At 43.9% G+C, this 20,351-nt stretch overlaps 1 protein-coding gene across 1 annotated transcript in view; it reads left to right on the forward strand.

The window, feature by feature from the left end:
* Positions 1–694: 694 nt before the first annotated feature.
* OPRK1 (opioid receptor kappa 1) overlaps positions 695–20,351 on the forward strand; it is a 40,206-nt gene continuing 20,549 nt past the window's right edge. The window contains exons 1-2 of the mRNA XM_007064112.4: positions 695–1,005; positions 1,578–1,845. Coding sequence (XP_007064174.2) covers positions 1,580–1,845 — 266 coding nt within the window. The 5' untranslated portion in view covers positions 695–1,005; positions 1,578–1,579. The remainder of the gene's footprint in view (positions 1,006–1,577; positions 1,846–20,351) is intronic.

A 20,351-nucleotide genomic window follows, 5' to 3' on the forward strand; every position in this document is an offset into this window, starting at 1 on the left:
GAATGATGTTTAGGAGCCAAATACCTGCATGACTGAATATTTTCATCTGATATTCAACTTTTAGGGATTTGGGTTATGTACCCCCTTTTCCCTGGGGGGTTAGTTTCTGGTGGAATGTAATATTATGGTGTCATGTGACAATGGCAAAGAATCACAAAAGAGCTGCATTCTTTTAATACTGCACAAGGAAACTTATGAGAAAAAGAACAAGGATATTAGATCTAAATCTACTTTCTCACTCTCTCTGCTTCACTGCAGAGCTTCTCCCTATAACTTTGCCTAGACCCCTCCTAACTGACTTCTTACTATAGATATAATGAAATACTACACAACCTCCCAATGAGGAACCATTTGGATCCAGTTTCATGAATCTACATTTTGTCCTCCCCATAATATATTATGAGACACACTCTGCAAACTTTTCATTAATAAGGAAATGGGGGAAGTCAAAGGGGTTTCATTCTAATGTCTTCTAGTTAGCAAAATTTGGAATATTCAGTAAGGGAGTAAGTACCATTGCTTGAAGGCCTTAAAACTGCCTAGGAGGGGGGAAAAAAAAGGAAAGACAACTTGGAAAAGTGTATAGAGATGATACATTCATTTAGTGTAGAACTTACTGTCTGTTTTTCCTTTCAACTTGTCTGCCTGTCAGTGTTAAGACAGAAGTCATGTGAGCTTTTGAGCTGCAGGGACTGAGATCGAGGAGAATGTGTGTGTTAATGCAGAGTGCTGCTGGAGACCTGGCAGAGTGAGAGTGAGACAGAGAGAGAGTGAGTGGAAAAGGGGGAAGTGCTGGGAGTTGTAGCAGCAGCAGCTGCTGCCACCTCGGAGCTAAAGACTGGGATTCAGCTCCATCTCCAGCACGTTTTCGGCTCTCCAGAGGCATGGATGCTCCACGTTCAAAAGTCCTAGAAGATCAGTGACACCTCCAAAAGCTGAAAGGATGCTTCTCTATTACTCCTAAAAGCATCCGAGGACTCTGCTCCTTTTTCAGGACTGAAAGAGGTAATTTTTGAAATTTTGTTGATCTCATTTAAAGGTGTCACATCTGAATGTGGAAAAAACTCAGGGCAGAAAGGCACACAGTTGTGGTGAAGGGGATGGATTTTCTCCCCCCCCGCCCTTTCATTGTAGTATAGGCAGTAAGAACACCCAGAGATTAGGATACTGTTTGACTTAAAAAATGTGGTGGGAGGGGGAAACCAGTAGAGTGGAACTGAGCTGTTTCTAAATTGTTATGTTCTCTCTTCTGTTTTGTTTCTAACGTGTAATCTCTAAGTGGAGAAACTTTAGCCATGTATCTCATAGAGCATTTGCCAGCACTTACCTGTTACATTAAACAATGAAGAAATTTTAAAATATTGCATTTAGTTAAATGGGATTTATTTAAACCTCTGCTTATTAAAATATCTCCCCTCCCCACCATTGACCCTCCCATCCCCCCCCCCACAAGATTTTGAAATGCAGGTCTGTTTGAATAGAAAGCTTGCACATTGTATTTCATTCTCTCTCTTCTCTTCTCTATTGGCCTTCTGCTGTCTCCATCCTTGTCCCGTCCTCCTCTCTGCTTGTGGTAGCAATGGACCACATGGAGCCCCCTGTACACATTTTCCGTGAGGAGCCACCCTCCACCTGCTCTCCAGGCCCCTGCCTCCTCCCCAGCAGCAGCAGCTGGCTCCTGGGCTGGGCTGAATATGGCAACAATGCCAGTGGTGGCTTTGAAGACTTGCAGCAGAACCACACCAACATTTCCCCAGCTATCCCTATTATCATCACTGCTGTCTACTCTGTGGTCTTTGTGGTTGGCTTGGTGGGCAACTCTCTGGTCATGTTTGTCATCATAAGGTAAGGGATCTTGGGGAGAACTGTTTGGCTTTTGAGTATCACACTAAGGAGGCTTCCAATGATACCCCATTGGAAGGGATGTAAGGGAAGGGGTGGGGAGAAAGCTCTTTGGGAGATATAAGGTGCATATCCTAGGAGCCGTAGGGAAGTGACTGAGCTGTGTCCAAGTGCTGGTTGGTAGCTATTCACATTTTTGACTTTTGCCTGGGAGTACAACTAGAAACCCAAAGGAGAAATGGATTAGAAAGTTATAATTCTGTAGCCTGTGAGTTGGAGGAGAGGAGGTGCTGCCTGGCTGTGTACTGGAAATGTGTGGATAGAGCCCCCCCCTCCGCAAGGGTCAGAAGCAGTTAATGTTATAGAAAAAGATGAACTAGAATAAGGAAACTTCTTCTGCAAGGCATCCTTTTCCTGGGCTAGGCACCATAAAAGAAGGGAATTGTTTATGGTTCCAATTTGCATTATTGTATTATCATATTATCTTTTACTGACTCTTTTTTTAAGATAAAGACGTTATAAAAATTTGGAAATTCTGAATATAAAGATGGGAGTAATTTTTCTTTAACTTAGACTAGTATGATAGTTTCCAGGATGAAATGCCATTATTGCTTTTAGGCCTGATAAAAAAGTAAGCATTGATAGGGGTTGCTTTTCATATTCCAAATAACAGAACAAAAGAAATATTTATTTGCACTAATTGGTGTTCACGCTAAACAGCTCATTTAAATGCACTCTCATTTACACTTGTATATTGATGTACATCTTTAACCCCCAGGAAGTGATGGGGTGTGAATTTTTCTATCTATTTTTATAATTTCCCTGTGCAATTACTGTATCAAAGTACGCCATATAGTGCCTCTCAGAAGGTTTATAGCTCACTTCTTGGTGAGTGAAATCACTCAACCTTTTGGTCTCCTGCTTCATAATGTGTTTGAATCCTACAACAAACACTGTGAAATTCACTTTCTGGAGTGTTTTAGTGCTTGAGTAAAAGAAGTCCATATATGAAAATTAAGCTGACATGAATTCAAAAGGTTCTGGTGAACAAAACTGGCCTCGTTTAGGTCAAGCAGCTCTAAAATGAGGAAAATATGTCAAGATTGATTCAGATTGGAAGACAACGTAGTTGTTATTTACAATGTACTTTAGGAGGAACACTTACAATCAAGTGAAGCCCCTTGAAAATAAAGATAAAATCCCTTTAAAAAATCAACACAGTAAATAAGATGCCTGTGTGTCAGTGTGAAATAATTAGTTTGCTCCAGGCTGAAAATGTTGTACTCCTACCAGCTATCTGTCCTTTACATACAGTAGGAAATAAAAGCCCTAATGTATAGGGAGGACTGAGTCTTTCCCTGACACACCCTCAGTTGTAAGGGGAGAGCTTCTTTAAGCTGTCAGTCTAATAGTGACAATTAACTAGATGGGCAGCCAAAATACACCAGCCATCAACCCTGAAAGCAAGCTAATATGTATTATACTGGCTTGTGTGTATTTCCTCTCTCTTACTTCTTCCCTCCTGAGGTTTTTTTTTTTTTTTTGGGGGGGGGGGGGGGAGGGCGGCATCCTCTGCTAATTATGCAGTTCTTTCTCTTCTCCACCCCAGCCTTTTTGTTGCTCTTTGTGTCTCCCCTACCTATATTTCTACATGGAAAAGCCTGAGATTCTTCACAATATCTTTCCCCTTCCCCTCCCGTTATTTCTCTATGGCAAATGGTTTAAATGTTCTGATATCATTAGAATATATAAAATATATAATAAACTCTAATTTGAAATATTCCAATTGGTGTTGCACTGAGTGTCGCTATCTGATTTTTCATAAACCAGTGAAAAATATATATGTTGCAACAAACTCCTTTTCTCTACAAACACCAGCTTGGTGGGAAGCTTTGGAGAAAGTGGCGTGGGAGAGTCATTTCCTTCTGCCATTTCATTTCTTTATTCTTCTCCTTTCCCTGCTGCCCCTAGCAGTCTCGAGGGGGAGGATGATGACACACTGTTACGCCTCTTTTTTTTTTTTTTTTTTACTCCCCAGACATGTGGGGGAATTCATGTGATGCCCCTCACTGTTGTTTCTACTCTGTACAATCCCTTCAGGCTAATGCTGTTGTTCCCTTCCTAACATCAGTACTGTTGCTAGGCGTTGACGATGGGATGGGGAGACTCTGGCTTACTACTTTTTTAGCTCTTTGGGTAATCAGTTGCCTAAAGGAGGCGGGGCTTTAAATAAGACACCTAATGTCATGAGACTCATGATAAGATTGTGAAAGTTGGCAATATTGTATCACATGCAGGAGACCCACAGAAGCATCAGGGAACCTGCAGAAGAAGTGAGGAGCAGTCTGGAGGGCTACATAAACCAGCTAACATCCAGCCAAAAGCTGCAGAGTAGGCAGGTCTGCCCTATTCCTCACCCCTCTTGGAGCTGTTAAAACAGCTTTTTGCTAAACCACGAAGAAAAGGAGGTGTCTCTCAAGCTGCTTTTCCTGACCCAAAAAGACTGACTTAATTGGCTTATGCGCAGACTGGGGTGGAACTGAGACCTTGATTCACTAGCTGTCTTCTCCCCAGCCCTTCTAGATGGCCAAATGGGGAAGAATATCTAGTCGAGCTCTCCAGAAAATGTCCATTCTGTTTCATGCAAACTTCTGAGGTTTTGAAATTTGTCTTTGTGACAATGTGGAACAAAACCAAAACCTTTCAAAAGTTTTAGTGAAGTGGAATTTTGTTTAAACGTCCATTGTTGGATCAAAAAGTTCAGGTTTTCAATTTGAATTTCTCTTTCATATGCATCCATCCTGGACCTGAGATACTTTCTCATTTTAAAATTTTGTCAAAATGCATCTGTGAAATAAATATATATATATATTTAAATTTTGGCATTTTCCATCGATAACAACAAAAAGAGTTTTGTCAAAAATTTTTCCAGGCAGCTCTAATATATAGCCATTGTCCCTGACTTAGACCTGTAGTGTCTGAGCTGACTGGTGGTATGGATTAGGCCTCTGGTCAGTAAATTCAGACTTTCACAGACTTCTGCCTGAGCATCAGCTTATCAGAGGGCTATAGTAACACTGGAGGGAAGTGAAGTTTACCTCTCCAGAGCAGGGACATGGAGACAGAGCAAGTTCCCACCTGGGGACTACATCCCCCTGTGAGAGAAAAGGGAGGAATGAGAAGAGAACTCTTGAACTGCACCCCCTCGGAGATGGGACCAAAGATGAAGACAGAAATAGAGAAGAGCCCTACCTCAAGAGACAACAAGAGCAAGGAAAAAGAACTAAGGGGCAAAGACACAGTGAGGAGAAAACACCTACCACCTGGGGGATTCTAACTCTGTGGGAAGAGAGTGGGAGAAAGATAAAAGAACCCCTGATGATGGGGAGGAGGAAAGGGGAGAAATGAGAACCCACACCTGCAGGCCCATCACCAGGGAGAGTAAAAGAGAGAGCTTCTGTTCTGTGGTGAAGGGGATTGGGGAAAGGAAAGGGTGGGGGAAAAAAGGTAGAGAGGAGTGAGAGAAAGCAGACATTCAATGAGGCCCTCATCAATGGGGGAGGCTGTAGAAGAAAGGGGAGAAGAGATAGGTGATGAGAATCAATGGGGAGGGAAAGAGGAGTGAATCTCCACTTCAATAGATAAGGAAGGGACAGTGGAGAAAAAGGTGGAAGAAAAGGCAGTATCAAGAAGGGGTGAAGAGAAAACCTATACCTGTAGGGAGTACAACTGGGAACAGGAGGTTGAGGATAAAGATACCCAGGCTTCCTCAATAACACCACATTCAAAGGGGAGGTGTGGGCACGGAATGCACAAAATAAGTGAAGTCCAGTCACTGGTGACTAAAGGGAAGAGAGAGAGAAAGGAGGCTGTCTTCTGTAACTGGCTCTGAAGGGAGAGGGCAGTAGGAGGAAAGGAAATGTCTTTGGCAGGCTCTAGAGACGGCTAAACCCCAATTATTCTGCCTGGAGATAGACTGGGAATAAGGATCTAGCCTGTGGAGTACCAAATTAGGGGAACAGCTCTAAGGAGGAAGCCCTAAGAATCCGTGACTTGGGTTGGAGCTGGTCCTCCAGGAAGAAAGTACAGAGAGTCAGTACTCTATGAGAGAGCAAGGTAGAAGGGTAGCTCAGGAAGGGTAGAAGACTCATTGATTTTACATTTCCTTTGGGACTATTGTTTAAATTTATCAGCACCATGTTCTGAGAGAGATGGTGGGCAAGGTGTTCTGGGCAGGCTGACCCTGCCACAGAGGCCATATCAGAGGCTACATAGCGGAGTAAAGAGAGACGCTTCACCACCATTGGAGGACTTTATACCCTACTGGTGGGAGGTTAGAAGAGGGAGAACGCCAACTCAGCCATTCCATCTCTGGTGGGGTAGGGGATAGAAGTGAGGTAGAAGATAGAAGAGGGAGCAAGAAGTCAGTGGTACTAGTGGAGGGGTGTGGCCTGGTGGATTGGGACTCCAGAATCGAGCTGGGTGAAATTTTTCTACAAATAGTTTTAGTCAAAAAATGCACTTTTGGGTCAACTAAAACTATTAGTAAATTCATGTTGAGTTGCTGATTAGTTTTAACTGAAGTTGAAATGGTCAAAATATTTCAGTAATGTTGAACCAAAACATTTCCTTTCAACCCAACCATTTCCTTTTTACTTCCATTTTGACAAAAACAAAGGAAAGGATTCATAAAATGACTGAGGCAGAGGAAGCAGCTGCTCTCCCCTTATACACTTTAGCCTTGTCCCTTATAAGCTTAGGGATAGGTAGCTGGGTTGTGGGAGACCCAGGTGCAATTCCCTCTTCTGTCTGATGAGGAGGAAGGATTTGAATATGGGTCTCCTACATTGCAGAATAATGCCCTAACCACTGGCCTACAGGATATTCTGACAGGAGGATTTCTCAATCTCTCCTCTTGAAGCTGTTTTGCTTTTTATAAATGATTAGTCACTGGAGCAGGGATTTAAACTGGGATCTTACAAATCCCAGGTGAGTGCCCTAACCACTGGGCTAAAGCTTATGAGGGAGTGGGTGGCACCATCACTGCCTCCTCTTCCTCCAGTCGTTTTATGAATCCTTTCCTTGATTTTGTCAGAATGACTGAGGGTGAAACAACATGAAATGTTTCCTTTTAACATTACCAAAACATTTTGTTTTGACGCAAAACTTTTCAATTTGTCGAAAAATGTCATTTTTGGTATGACCCAAAATTAAACTTCTGATTTTTTTAAATTGCTTTACTCTGGAGACCTGGTTCCTATTCCTGGCTCTGCCACTGACCTGGATCCTCAGCAAGTCATTTCACCTCCTTTTGCCTCAGTTTCCCCATCCATAAAAAGGGGCTACTGATATTTTTCTCCAATGTAAAGTGTTTTTAGATCAATGGACGAAAAGTGCTATATAAAAGCTTGGTGGTATTATAAATTGTTGGGGTTCCCCCGAGAACTCTTTCACTCAGCTGCCCGAGAACTCAGTTCAACTCCACTCTTGTCACTCAGAATCATTTATCAGGCATACAGCTAATACAGCAACACAGCTTTTGGCATACAGCAGAGCTATGCTGAATTGATTAGACTCAAGCATAGGGGGTGGGAATAGGGTGTACCACACATCCAAAGTTACACAGAAAACATCTTCCTATATATGTATTTACACATTACCTGACATATACTATATATTGCATTACACTTTTGGGGATTGACTCGGTTACTTTATAGGAAAGAATCCCTGTACAGGATGCTCTGCTACACACAACTTAGTTTTTACCTCATCAGAAACTTTTCTGACTGGCAGTTTCAGCTGGTGTTTCATTTATTTTTTCCTTTAATTTAGCATTACAATTTATTACCTCCCTTTTCTGTGCCCAGGTTACATCCCTACTAGTACATTCGGAAGCAGGTAAGCCCTATTTCCTTTTAAGTGATTTTAATTAAATCACCCAGAGTTAAACAATTTAAATCGGATTGTCTCTGCGCCTGCAGCAGCCAGCATAACTAATCATTTACAAACACGTTCGTTGGGAAGGGCCCATTTCCTTTAGAAAGGCGGTAAACTCTTAGTGGGGACGGGGGAAAACATAGTAAACTCTTAGTGGGAAGAAAACACATAGTCGTGGTAGCTGTCATCACTTAAACTCCTATTTGCATAATTTGTTTGGTTACTAAGGATTTTACCCGGCATGATGGCACCAAGTTATACTGCTGTAACTGGGTTTAATTATCAAACCAACCGTTCTCTTCCTTAAAAAAACCCAACACATTCAACATCCTCTGTAACACTTTATTACGGCTATGTCTACACTACAAAATTAGGTCGAATTTATAGCAGTCGGTTTTGTAGATTGTATGTGTCCCCACACAAATGGTCTTAGTGCATTTATCCGGCATTTAGTTGGCGGAGTGTGTCCACAGTACTGAGGCAACCGTCGACTTCCGGAGCGTTGCACTGTGGGTAGCTATACCACAGTTCCTGCAGTCTCCACCACCCATTTGAATTCTGGGTAGAAATCCAAATGCCTGATGGGGCAAAAACATTGTTGCGGGTGGTTCTGGGTACATATCGTCAGGCACCCCTTCCCTCTCTCCGTCCTTGAAAGCAACGGAAGACAATCGTTTCGCACCTTTTTTCCTGGGTTACCCAAGCAGACGCCATACCACAGCAAGCATGGAGCCCGCTCAGCTCACCGTCACCATATGTCTTCTGGGTGTTGGCAGACATGGTACTGCATTGCTACAAAGCAGCCGCTCATTGCCTTATGACAGCAGACAGTGCAGTATGACTGGTAGCCATCGTTGCCATACTCCAGAGTGCTCTTTTAACCGATCTCGGTGAGGTCAGGGGCGCCTGGGAAAACATTGGAGTGACTCAGCCAGGTCATTACCCTTTTAAGTTTCATCTCATGGCGATTCAGTCCTGCCGGTAGTCCTACTGCACCGTCTTTTAATGAGCAGCCAGGAGACGACAATGGCCAGCAGTAATATGCACTATCTTCTGATGAGCACCCAGGAGATGACAATGGCCAGCAGTAGTACTGCACCGTCTGCTGCCAGCAAAATGTATAAAGACAGATGAAGTGGATCAAAACGAGAAATAGACCAGATTTGTTTTGTATTCATTTTCTCCTCCCTCCCTCCGTGAAATCAACGGCCTGCTAAACCCAGGGTTTTGAGCCCTATCCTTGAGGGGGCCATTCTGTTTCTCCTTGATGCAAAGCCACCCCCTTTGTTTATTTTAATTCCCTGTAAGCCAACCCTGTAAGCCATGTTGTCAGTCGCCCCACCCTCCCTCAGAGCAACAGCAGACAATCGTTTCACGCCTTTTTTCAGCGCAGATGCCATAGCACTGGGAACATGGAGCCCGCTCAGATCACCGCGGCAATTATAAGCACTATAAACACCGCACGCGTTATCCAGCAGGATATGCAGGACTATAACCTGCAAGAAAAGCGAAACCAGGTGAGGAGGAGGCGACTGCAGCGCGGTGACGAGAGTGATGAGGACATGGACATAGACTTCTCACAAAGTATGGGCCCCTACAGTGTGCACATCATGGGTCAATTGGCAGGTTCATGGCATGGAACACCGATTCTGGGCCTGGGAAACAAGCACAGAGTGGTGGGACCACATAGTGTTGCGGGTCTGGGACAATTCCCAGTGGCTGCGAAACTTTCGCATGCGTAAGGGCATTTTCATGGAACTTTGTGACTTGCTTTCCCCTGCCCTGAAGCGCAAGAATACCAAGATGAGAGCAGCCCTCACAGTTGAGAAGCGAGTGGCGATATCTCTGTGGAAGCTTGCAACGCCAGACAGCTACCGGTCAGCCGGGAATCAATTTGGAATGGGCAAATCTACTGTGGGGGCTGCTGTGATGCAAGTAGCCAGAGCAATCGCTGAGCTGCTGCTATCAAGGGTAGTGACTCTGGGAAATGTGTAGGTCATAGTGGATGGCTTTGCTGCAATGGGATTTCCTATCTGTGGTGGGGCGATAGACGGAACCCATATCCCTATCTTGGCACTGGAGCACCAAGGCAGCGAGTACATAAACCGCAAGGGGTACTTTTCAATGTGCTGCAAGCACTGGTGGATCACAAGGGACATTTCATCAACATCAGTGTGGGATGGCCAGGAAAGGTACATGAGGCTCGCATCTTCAGGAACTCTGATCTGTTTCAAAAGCTGCAGCAAGGGACTTTCTTTCCAGACCAGAAAATTACTGTTGGGGATGTTGAAATGCCTATAGTTATCTTTGGGGACCCAGCCTACCCCTTAATGCCATGGCTCATGAAGCCATACACAGGCACCCTGGACAGTAGTCAGGAACTGTTCAATTATAGGCTGAGCAAGTGCAGAATGGTGGTAGAATGTGCATTTGGGAGTTTAAAAGTGCGCTGGTGCAGTTTACTGACTCGGTTAGACCTCAGCGAAACCAATATTCCCATTGTTATTACTGCTTGCTGTGTGCTCCACAATATCTGTGAGAGTAAGGGGGAGACATTTATGGTGGGGTGGGAGGTTGAGGAAAATTGCCTGGCCGCTGATTACATGCAGCCAGACACAAGGGGGCTTAGAAGACTACAGGAGGGTGCGATGTGCATCAGAGAAGCTTTGAAAACCAGTTTCAGGAATGGCCAGGCTACGGTGTGAAAGTTCTGTTTGTTTCTCCTTGATGGAACCCCTCTCCCTTCCTGCCCCGGTTTCACTCTACTTTCCTGTAAGCTAAGCACCCTCCCCTCCTCCCTTCGATCACCGCTTGCAGAGGCAATAAAGTCATTGTTGCTTCACATTCATGCATTCTTTATTTATTCATCACACAAATAGGGGGATAACTGCCAAGGTAGCCCGGGAGGAGTGGTGGAGGAGGGAAACACCAGGTGGGGTGGTGGAGGAGGGAAGGACAAGGCCACACACCACTTTAAAACTTATTGAATGTCAGCCTTCTGTTGCTTGGGCAATCCTCTGGGGTGGAGTGGCTGGGTGGCCGGAGACCACCGCGTTCTTGGGTGTCTGGGTGAGGAGGCTATGGAACTTGGGGAGGAGGGCGGTTGGTTACACAGGGGCTGTAGCGGCAGTCTGTGCTCCTGCTGCCTTTCCTGTAGCTCAACCATACGCTGGAGCATATGAGTTTGATCCTCCAGCAGCCTGAGCATTGACTCCTGCCTTCTTTCAGCAAGCTGACACCACCTACCATCTTCAGTCCGCCACCTCTCCTCGCTGTCATATTGTGTTTTCCTGCACTCTGAGATTGTCTGCCTCCACGTATTTTGCTGTGCTCTGTCAGTGTGGGAGGACAGCATGAGGTCAGAGAATATTTCATCACGAGTGCATTTTTTTCTCCTTCTAATCTTCGCTAGCCTCTGGGAAGGAGAAACATATGCAGCTGGTGGAGGGGAAAAAAAAGGGAGAGTGGTAGTTAAAAAGACACATTTTATAGAACAGTGGGTACATGTTCACAGTAAACCTTGCTGTTAACATTACATAGCACATGTGCTTTCATTACAAGGTCGCATTTTGCCTCTTATTGAGGGTATGCCGGTTTGGTGTGAGAGATCACTCACACAGGGCCGGGCAGCAGAATTCGGCTTGCAGGCAGCCATGGTAAGCCACAGTCTTTTGGCTTCTTTAAGCTTCATAACATGTGGGAATGGTTTCAAACAGCAGCGCCCTCATTTCCCCTACCAAGTAGCCGTTGGGTTGGCCATTTAACATGGGTTGGCAATTTAAAAGGAGGGGCTGTGGTTTCCAGGTTCACATGCAGCAGAAACCCAGCTACCCTTCCCCCCCACACACACCCAATTCTCTGGGATGATGGCTTCACCCCTCCCTGCACCACATGGCTAACAGTGGGGAAGATTTCTGTTCAGCCACAGGCAAACAGCCCAGCAGGAACGGGCATCTCTGAATGTCCACTTACTAAAACCACCCTATTTCAACCCGGTGACCATGAATGATATCTCTCTCCTGAGGGTAACACAGAGAGATAAAGAACGGATGATGTTTGAATGCCAGCAAACATCGGGACCATACGCTGCAATGCTTTGTTCTGCAATGATTCCTGACTACGTGCTACTGGCCTGGTGTGGTAAAGTGTCCTGCCATGGAGGACGGAATAAGGCTGCCCTTCCCAGAAACCTTCTGCAAAGGCTTTGGGAGTACATCCAGGAGAACTTTATGGAGAAGTCTCTGGAGGATTTCCGCTCCATCCCCAGACACGTTAACAGACTTTTCCAGTAGCTGTACTGGCCACGAATGGCAGGGCAAATTAATCATTAAACACACTTGCTTTTAAATGATGTATACTATTTATAAAGGTACACTCACCAGAGGTCCCATCTCTGCCTTCAGGGTCCGGGAGCCTGCCTTGGGTGGGTTTGGAGGGTACTGGGTTCAGGTCCAGGGTGATAAACAGATCCTGGCTGTTGAGGAAAGCAGTTTCTCTGCTTCCTTGCTGTGAGCTATCTACTACTTTCTCATCATCATCTTCCTCACCCCAAAACCCGTTTCCGGGTTGCCTGCCACTCCTTGGACAGAGTCAAAGCATACAGTTGGGGTAGTGGTGACTGAACCTCCTAAAATGACATGAAGCTCATCATAGAAGCGGCATCTCTGGGGCTCTGAACCGGAGCAGCCTTTTGCCTCTCTGGTTTTTTGGTAGGCTTGCCTGAGCGCCTTAAGTTTCATGTGGCACTGCTGCGGGTCCCTGTTGTAGCCTCTGTCCTTCATGCTATTGGAGATTTTTTCAAATATTTTGGCATTTCGTCTTTTCAAACGGCGTTCTGCCAGCACGGATTCATCTCCCCATACAGTGATCAGAGACCGTACCTTCCGTTCGGTCCATGCTGGAGCTCTTTGGCGATTCTGGGACTGCATGGTCTCCTGTGATGATGAGCTCTGCATGGTGACCTGTGCAGGTGAGCTCGCCTCGCTCGCCAAATAGGAAATGAGATTCAAAAGTTTGTGGGCCTTTTCCTGTCTACCTGGCCAGTACATCTGAGTTGAGAGCGCTGTCCAGAGCGGTCACAACTGAGCACTCTGGGATAGCTCCCGGAGGCCAATACTGTCGAATTGCGTCCAGAGTACCCCAAATTCGACCCGGCGAGGCCGATTTCAGCGCTAATCCCCTCATCGGGGGTGGAGTAAAGAAATCGATTTTAAGAGCCCTTTAAGTCGAAAAAAAGGGCTTTGTCATGTGGATGGGTGCTGGTTTAAATTGAGATAACGCTGCTAAATTCGACCTAAACTCGTAGTGTAGACCAGGCCTTACACTACCCCCAACTATCTAGTCCCCTCCAAGCTCTGCAATGTCAATTTGTGCAAAAGCTCCTTTTAACTCCTTATCCTTTTCCCTCAAATCACTGACTTATTTTTCAAAGTGACACATTTCTCAGCTGATTATTTTCAGTGTCTCTGAACTTATCTTTTATGTTTTTTGCACTTATCCTTTAAATTAATACACTTTGCCTGAAAAGCTGTACTCACTAAATACAGTCTTTGAAGGATGGCTACTTTTTACTTTGGATTTATGCAGAAAGGTAATTGACACTGTTTTCTCTCTGTCCTGTCTGGAATCTTTTCCATTTAGTCTATTTCTTCCTCTACAACTCTGGTTTCTTCTTTGTGCTTTTTTTCGTTCACCCTTCTGGGTAGCACATTTCATTTGTAAAGTTTTAGCCACCAGAAATCATCTTTGTAAAATTGTTGCTGCATCGATCTGGACTCAGGATTCAAAACAAAACAAAAGAAAACAAACAAAAAACCTAAGATACTATTTTTCCGTGGCTGCCAATGGGTCCTATTTTTTAAAAAAATTTCAGTGGCACTGGAGACCTTTGCTGTGCTCTGCAAATTATTTATTTATTTATGGCATTCAACGGAGATCCGCTGTGTTCTGCTAAGCATTCTTTTTTTTTTTAAAAATCTAATACCACTCTCTGGATTTACTTTTTCACCTGAATACTTCTCTAGGGTTTGCCTTTAGATTTAACCCACTTCTTCAGCGTGGTGCTAAAGAAGTGTGGTGCCTCATATTGAAACCTTTAAACCCTTCCAATGCATTTCCCTTAATGCTAGGTTGCAACCCTCACACTAAGGGATGTATACATTACCTGCTCCAGATGAGAGGGTCTGAGTCGCTGTACCACTGTGTTGGATTTCCCCCGAGACCTCTTGCATTCAGTTGTCCAAGAACTCCATTTTACTCCAGTCTCTTCACTTAGATTCCTTTATTTAGCATACAGCAAAGCTAAACTGATTTACTTAGACTCAAGCATCGGCGGAGGGGGTATAGGGCATACCACACATTCATAGTTAAACAGAAAATCTCTTCCTTTATATACATTTACACATATTACATTGCATTTACTATATATTGCATTACACATTTTGGGATTGGCTTGGTTACTTTGGAGAAACCACTCCCTTTACAGCATGCTCTGTTCACACACTGTCCATACACGATTTACTTTTTACCTCATCTTCTGTTCCAGGCCTTTTTTGTCCCTTGTTATCTTGTCCACTGTGAATGATTCCATGGGTGTTCCCCCTTATCTTAGGTAGTACAGACATTGTTTCCAATCTACTGATCCATTAACCTTCCTGATACTGTCTCCCAAGAAATGAGGCTTCACGTATGTCCAATTACTCATGTCAGGCCAGGCCTACATAAATCACTTGAGCAATGTCTATATTACAAGTGTCTATATTACATTTCTACAGCAAGCCATTTTTGAGATATAACAACATCAAAGACCTTAGAATATGCTTATAAAAGGGAAAAACACATTTTTAAAATTTCATATGAAAACAGGCCTTGTCCCCTTACACCAAAACTTTTCCTGCCCCCTGCAAATTCGACTCTGACTAGGGACTTCACAGGAAAAATTTCAGGCAAAATGGTGCTTTCTTGAGACAGCTAGAGGGGATGAAAAGGCATATTTGTAACAGAAACTGAGTTACAACTTTAATTATGGAATTGCTATCACAGTGTTGTACACAGCCACCATGGGAGCTATGTGTCTGTTGTTTCACTCATTCTGGATTCACCTCTTCAGTGTGCTCTGTCTTGACTGCCCCAGAAGGTCACCTACTCGGAAGAACTGCTGACGTCAAACTCCAAGACAGCCAATCCTGTATTTCTTTGAAAATATTTTGCAAGCCTCCAGTGATCTGAATAATTCTCTAGGATTAAAAACAGTTTTAACAATAGGCAGTGTCACAGCTATGTGCGTTCATTCCTAAGGGAAAAGAGGAGCTTGTATGCCTCTGGTTTGTCTAATGTCTTAGAAAAAAAAAATAAGCGTCACTGAATTTAATGGCATCCTGTGTAACAGGAATACTCTGTTAAAATATGTCATAATGTAGTCAGCTCTTTCTCAGATTACTTTTATGTGCTACTGCTGTAAAGATGTTCTTTGTCCCATGTCAGTCTCTTAGTACTTTTTTGTACTTTCCTTAACTTGCATTACCCCCAAAAATGTTTCTCCATGCCTCCTGGGGGGGGGGGGGTATGGGCATGCCCCACACTTTGGGGACCACTTTTCTAGGAGGTGGTGCTATTAATCCCGTTTTACAGATGGGGAATTGGGGCCCAGAGAAGTTAAATTACTTGCCCAAGGACACACACAATGTCCATGGTGGAGCAGGGGCTTAAGCCAAGTCTCCCACATCCTAGTGTAATGATTTAATCACTGGCTCCTTGGTGGAGCTGGGTTGCACTTGGACTTCCAGTTTGGAAATGTTTCCATTAAAAAAATAAAAAATTATCAGTTGTAGGCCAACTGAAACATTCCATTTTGATGAAATTTTAGTGTTTTCTTCCAAGTTTGTCTTTTAAAATTGTTTTATTTTATTATAATTTATGACAGAATATAAAATTTGAAACAAATAATTTTGAAATGCAAAATCAAGATGTTCCATTCCAACAAGGTCGACCTTATTGAAATGCTAAGTTTCAACTTTTTCTATATGAAATTTTGTTGAAATTGACGTGTTGCAATGGAAAGTTTAGATATTCTATGAAATGACACTTTCTGATAGAAATTTTTTCTGCTGGAAAACTTTTGACCAGCTCTACTCCTTGGCAAGTTACTTAAACCCTCTGTGTCACAGTTTCCCCATCTATAAAATGGGGATAATTCTTATTGATTTACCTAATTGTGGTGTGCAGCCCATCACCTTATTGTCTCAAACAAAGCTAACACTCCATTTACTAGCACTCTAATTTGTTGAGTTGGAGAGGTGCCTCCCAACAAACACATGCATCAGGTGTCAGCCTACTGGCATACAGGAGTGTACCAACTGAATTAGCTTTGAGAGAAGAAACTTGGGCAAGGAAAGGGTTTGATTCTTAGGCTATATACATTGAATGAAGATGGGGAAGGGGGGGTCTTTTACAAAAGTGATTTCTACACAAAGAAAATGATTTAAAAAGGAAAGGAGGCGAGAGCAAAAAGAGTCACAATGGATCTTTACGGCCTTGCTGGGAAGCCTTGCTTACTGCTCTAACCATCAAGTTTGGAATATTTTTCCTGGAGTCACAGATTCAAATCTAGTCAGGTTCAGCCTTTCATTCTCCGGGAAGGTAAAATGAGTTCCATATAGTTTACTATTTGAACTGTTCAGACAGGTCAACGTGCCGCCACATCCCCCCCCCGCCCCGCCCCAGATGATGCCCATGTTTCCAATACTTAAACATACCCCTTTCCCAGTACTCCACCCCAAAAGTATGAAGCTTCTGGTTTATGGTTTAACTCTCTCAGGGGCATGCACCAGTGTGAAGCAGCCAACAATCGCCCCCCCCCCCCCGACACACACACCCACAGACACACACACTTTGACAGTCTAACATCTTTATGCTTTTTATATTTAATCATGAATAGCACAGGAGAGTACAGAACACACAAAACAATAAACCATCCTAAATGCAATGTCCTTCACTAGCTCACCCTTCCCTTGGGAGTCCTTGGGGAAATCGCCTGTGTTCTGTCAGTTAGGCAAGCAGGCAGGGTTCTCTGCCCCTTGCCCACCCACCTTGCAGCAGCCTCCCTTATCTTAATTTGGTGCAAAATGGCTCTCCCCCAGTTCTCCTCTGAGTCTCTTTATATACTCCTCCTGAGGTCACCTGCTTCTTCAGTTCTGCCATTTGGTACTTTTTTCATTACTCCTAACTCTCTACCTATCCCTCAGAGCAGAGGAGAAGGTGTCTTGTCCTATGTACAGCAAACCTATGGTCCGAAGGTGCTCTACTTTGTCCAGTGCTGATTGCTCACCATTGTCTCTGGCCTGGCAGAGACCTGACACAAACCTTGCAGTACGATGGATCCACATACATGACAGGCTATCCTTTACACAGTAATTTCATCACACAATTCATATAATCATTTCCAATTCAGAAGTGGTGCAGACAGAATCCCCAATTTGTCACAGCACACACTGCGGGATTCTCAAAACCTAGCCTAGATTCTCAAAACCTACAACTAGACTGGTAGATAGGAGCATAAATATCTATATGTAGTTTTGGTTGGGAATTTTCAAAGGTCCTTTTAAGTGCCTATTCTGAAAAATCTGACTACATAGTTAAGTACACAGACAATGGGAGCTTCAGGTGCTCAGCACCTCTGAAAAGCAGACCCTAGTTATCGCACGTTGGACACAAGAGCTGGCATTGAAAATTGTGACTTAAGTTACCAATCACATAGTTAAGTGCACAGACATTGAAGGCTAGTTTGGTCAGAAGCTGAATGTACAGGAACGAGTGCCTGACAAGTTAATGATGGGGTAGTTTGGTGACACTCTGTTTCACTGCATAACTTACAGCTTCGTTTCCTGCTACATGGATGCACTACAAAATGTATTATGCCTTCCTCTGTGTCACATGGTTTGTTGCATGTGCAGGAAAATGTCCACAGTTTACTTTTCTTAATTCTTATATGTTTAATCAGAAATGCTTAATGTCTTCAAAGTATTTTGTCCCAAATCTTGTGGAAGAGCTGTAGAAGACACCCCGAATCTGCTCTTGGATCAAGTACTCTTGGACAATGGTGAGCACCTTATCTATTATTACATTCCTGATCTTTGCTAAATGATTTGTATTGACAGTGGGAAAGGGGGGCATTGCATACTGTTTGCTAGGCAGGTCATACAGTGATACACATTATGTTACCTTGCAGGTTGAGAGAGACAACAAAAATCTTCATTTCCCCTGAAGTCGTCAGTGCATTCCTCATCATAACAGTGATGTTCTTCAATAACATTTATGGAAGATCTGCAAAATATTCACTGGAACTATTCAAAAGAATATGTCCTGGTGTTATCACCACTTGGAGAGGGATAGTGTCATATGGTGGGAGCAGACAATACCAGGAACTGGCAAGGAATGTGAGCACTCGTCTGGAGGATTTGCTCCTGAAAATAGTTGCTCCTTTAATACCAGAAGTTTGGAGACATTTCAAAATCAGGATCAATGATCTGCCACTCAGTAGCTGATTCACTTTCCCCCTTCTTCCTTCCTCTTTCATCTATCCCACCTTGTCTTCAGCTGTCACGGAAAACTCCAGATTCCATGTAAGCAGCTGATTGTGACTGTTCTACACAGCTGTTTCCATGGGTCTTGCCCATGGACAGATACCTCATAAAGTCCAACTTTTCTTTCTTAAATGAATTGTTTGTGAGGAGCCATTCCTGGATGGAATACCTTTTCTTTATGGACTGGAATGATGTGGTAATAATAGTCAAAGGGATAATAGAATCATGCTGGGAAGAGTCACCAAGCTTTTTTGGAGAAAGTTTTTCCTCCAAATCTTGTTGAGTATTGGAGGAAACCTGTCTCATCAAGTATATGCAAGATTATGTACAGTCCCAGCAACAAACTGGCTAAACAAGGCCAAATATTTACCAGTTCATCTACTTAGTCTTTTGCCTCCTTTTCTGTTATAGCCCCATCTTGACTGTGCCAAGAAATTTCTGGCTTAGGCCAAACCCAGTGAGGCTGTATTTCTTGGCTGATAATTGCATTCCACACAGAATCATGTGTGAGAGAGAGAGGCAGATTATGAAACTGTTTTATCTGAAAGGATTTTACCATATGCTCTGAAGGGAGTAAGAATGGGGAGGGAGTTGCAATGTAGAGTTGCAGTCTCAAATAGACGAAGGGGGTCCGAGGAGATCTGTACTAATCAGGAATGGAAATGGGAACATTATATTCTAAACACAGAAGTCAGTTCCTGGCCCCGCTAAGTCGTCTTTGTGCTGTTCTGGCATGAAAGAGTGCTGGGGAGGAAAGGGGAGATGGCCAGAACATCATGAGTTCAGGCAAACATGTAAGGCCATGGGAAGGCATTATAATCTCCATAAATTAGAGCAGTCCCAGGGTTGCTCAAGTTTGTGTGGGGCCAAATTGTCCTCTAGCATCCTCAAGGATGGGGAGGATGTGATGGTCCTGTACATCCACCATTGCCCTTCTCACCTCTATGCCAAGTAGAGCTTAGCCAAGCCCCAGACAGTTTAAATGCACTCACTGAACTACGCTTTCAAACCCTACTTGATTCTTCAGAAAGCCTTAGCCATAATGACTGCTAAGGGCATTTCAGTGAGGCAGGGCATCCACCAGTGCTGGTTCATGGTGTGTGACAGAGAGTGTGTGTGGGGGTAGGGGGAGGGAATGTTCAGTTCTGACCTAGTACAACATTTTATGTTATAACTAGCTATTCAAATATGCCCATTCAATTTCCTCACCCAAGGCCGGATTTTTTTAAATCTCTCAGTTGATGCTCACTGAATATGAGAATCAGCTGCTGTTGAGATGTCAGGACCTTCTTCTAGAGGTATTCCCAGAATAACTGGCTTGTCAAACACTGTCCAGAAGAGGAAGGCTAATTAGTCTCCAGAGAAGATCTGAATTTTGACCCAAATGATCCAGAAGTGCTATGTCTGCCACGTCAGACCTGACCCTGAAGTGTCCCATAAGGAAAGTTTGTGCTTGATGCAGTGAATGCTATGGGAGATGACTGGAGAGGTATGGAGAATATTAAGAAGTGGGTGGCATGCAACAATGAGGAGAGGAAGATAGAGGCATGCATAGAGGCTAGAGGTTGATCCCACATGATCTCTCCCAAGTGGAGACACTAGAGCTGTAGCCCACCCAGACCATCAACAGCCTATGGGGACTTGAGACCACCCTAATGAACCAGATCTTCACAGATAAATACACTTGGGAAGTGTATGTCATACAGTGTGACTTTTATTTCTCACAACTTCTGAGCTGTATAGCGTCTTACCCTTACTACTTGGAATGTTCCCTGATACCCCAGTGAGCATTAACGGAATGCTTGTTTAAGATGCAACTCCCATGTGTCCTAATTTTCAGCTACACAGTTATCAGATAGAGCATACCTAACGTCAGCTACCAGTGCTCTCTTCTATCTCCACGGTAAGGCAGAGGCCATGTGCCTTGTTCTGAGAACAGGCTGAAGGTGTTTTCCCATGTATTCATGCAGCGTACTCGCAGAGCCTCTGTTT

The sequence above is a fragment of the Chelonia mydas genome, chromosome 2 (assembly GCF_015237465.2).
Source record: "Chelonia mydas isolate rCheMyd1 chromosome 2, rCheMyd1.pri.v2, whole genome shotgun sequence".
NCBI lineage: Eukaryota > Metazoa > Chordata > Testudines > Cheloniidae > Chelonia > Chelonia mydas.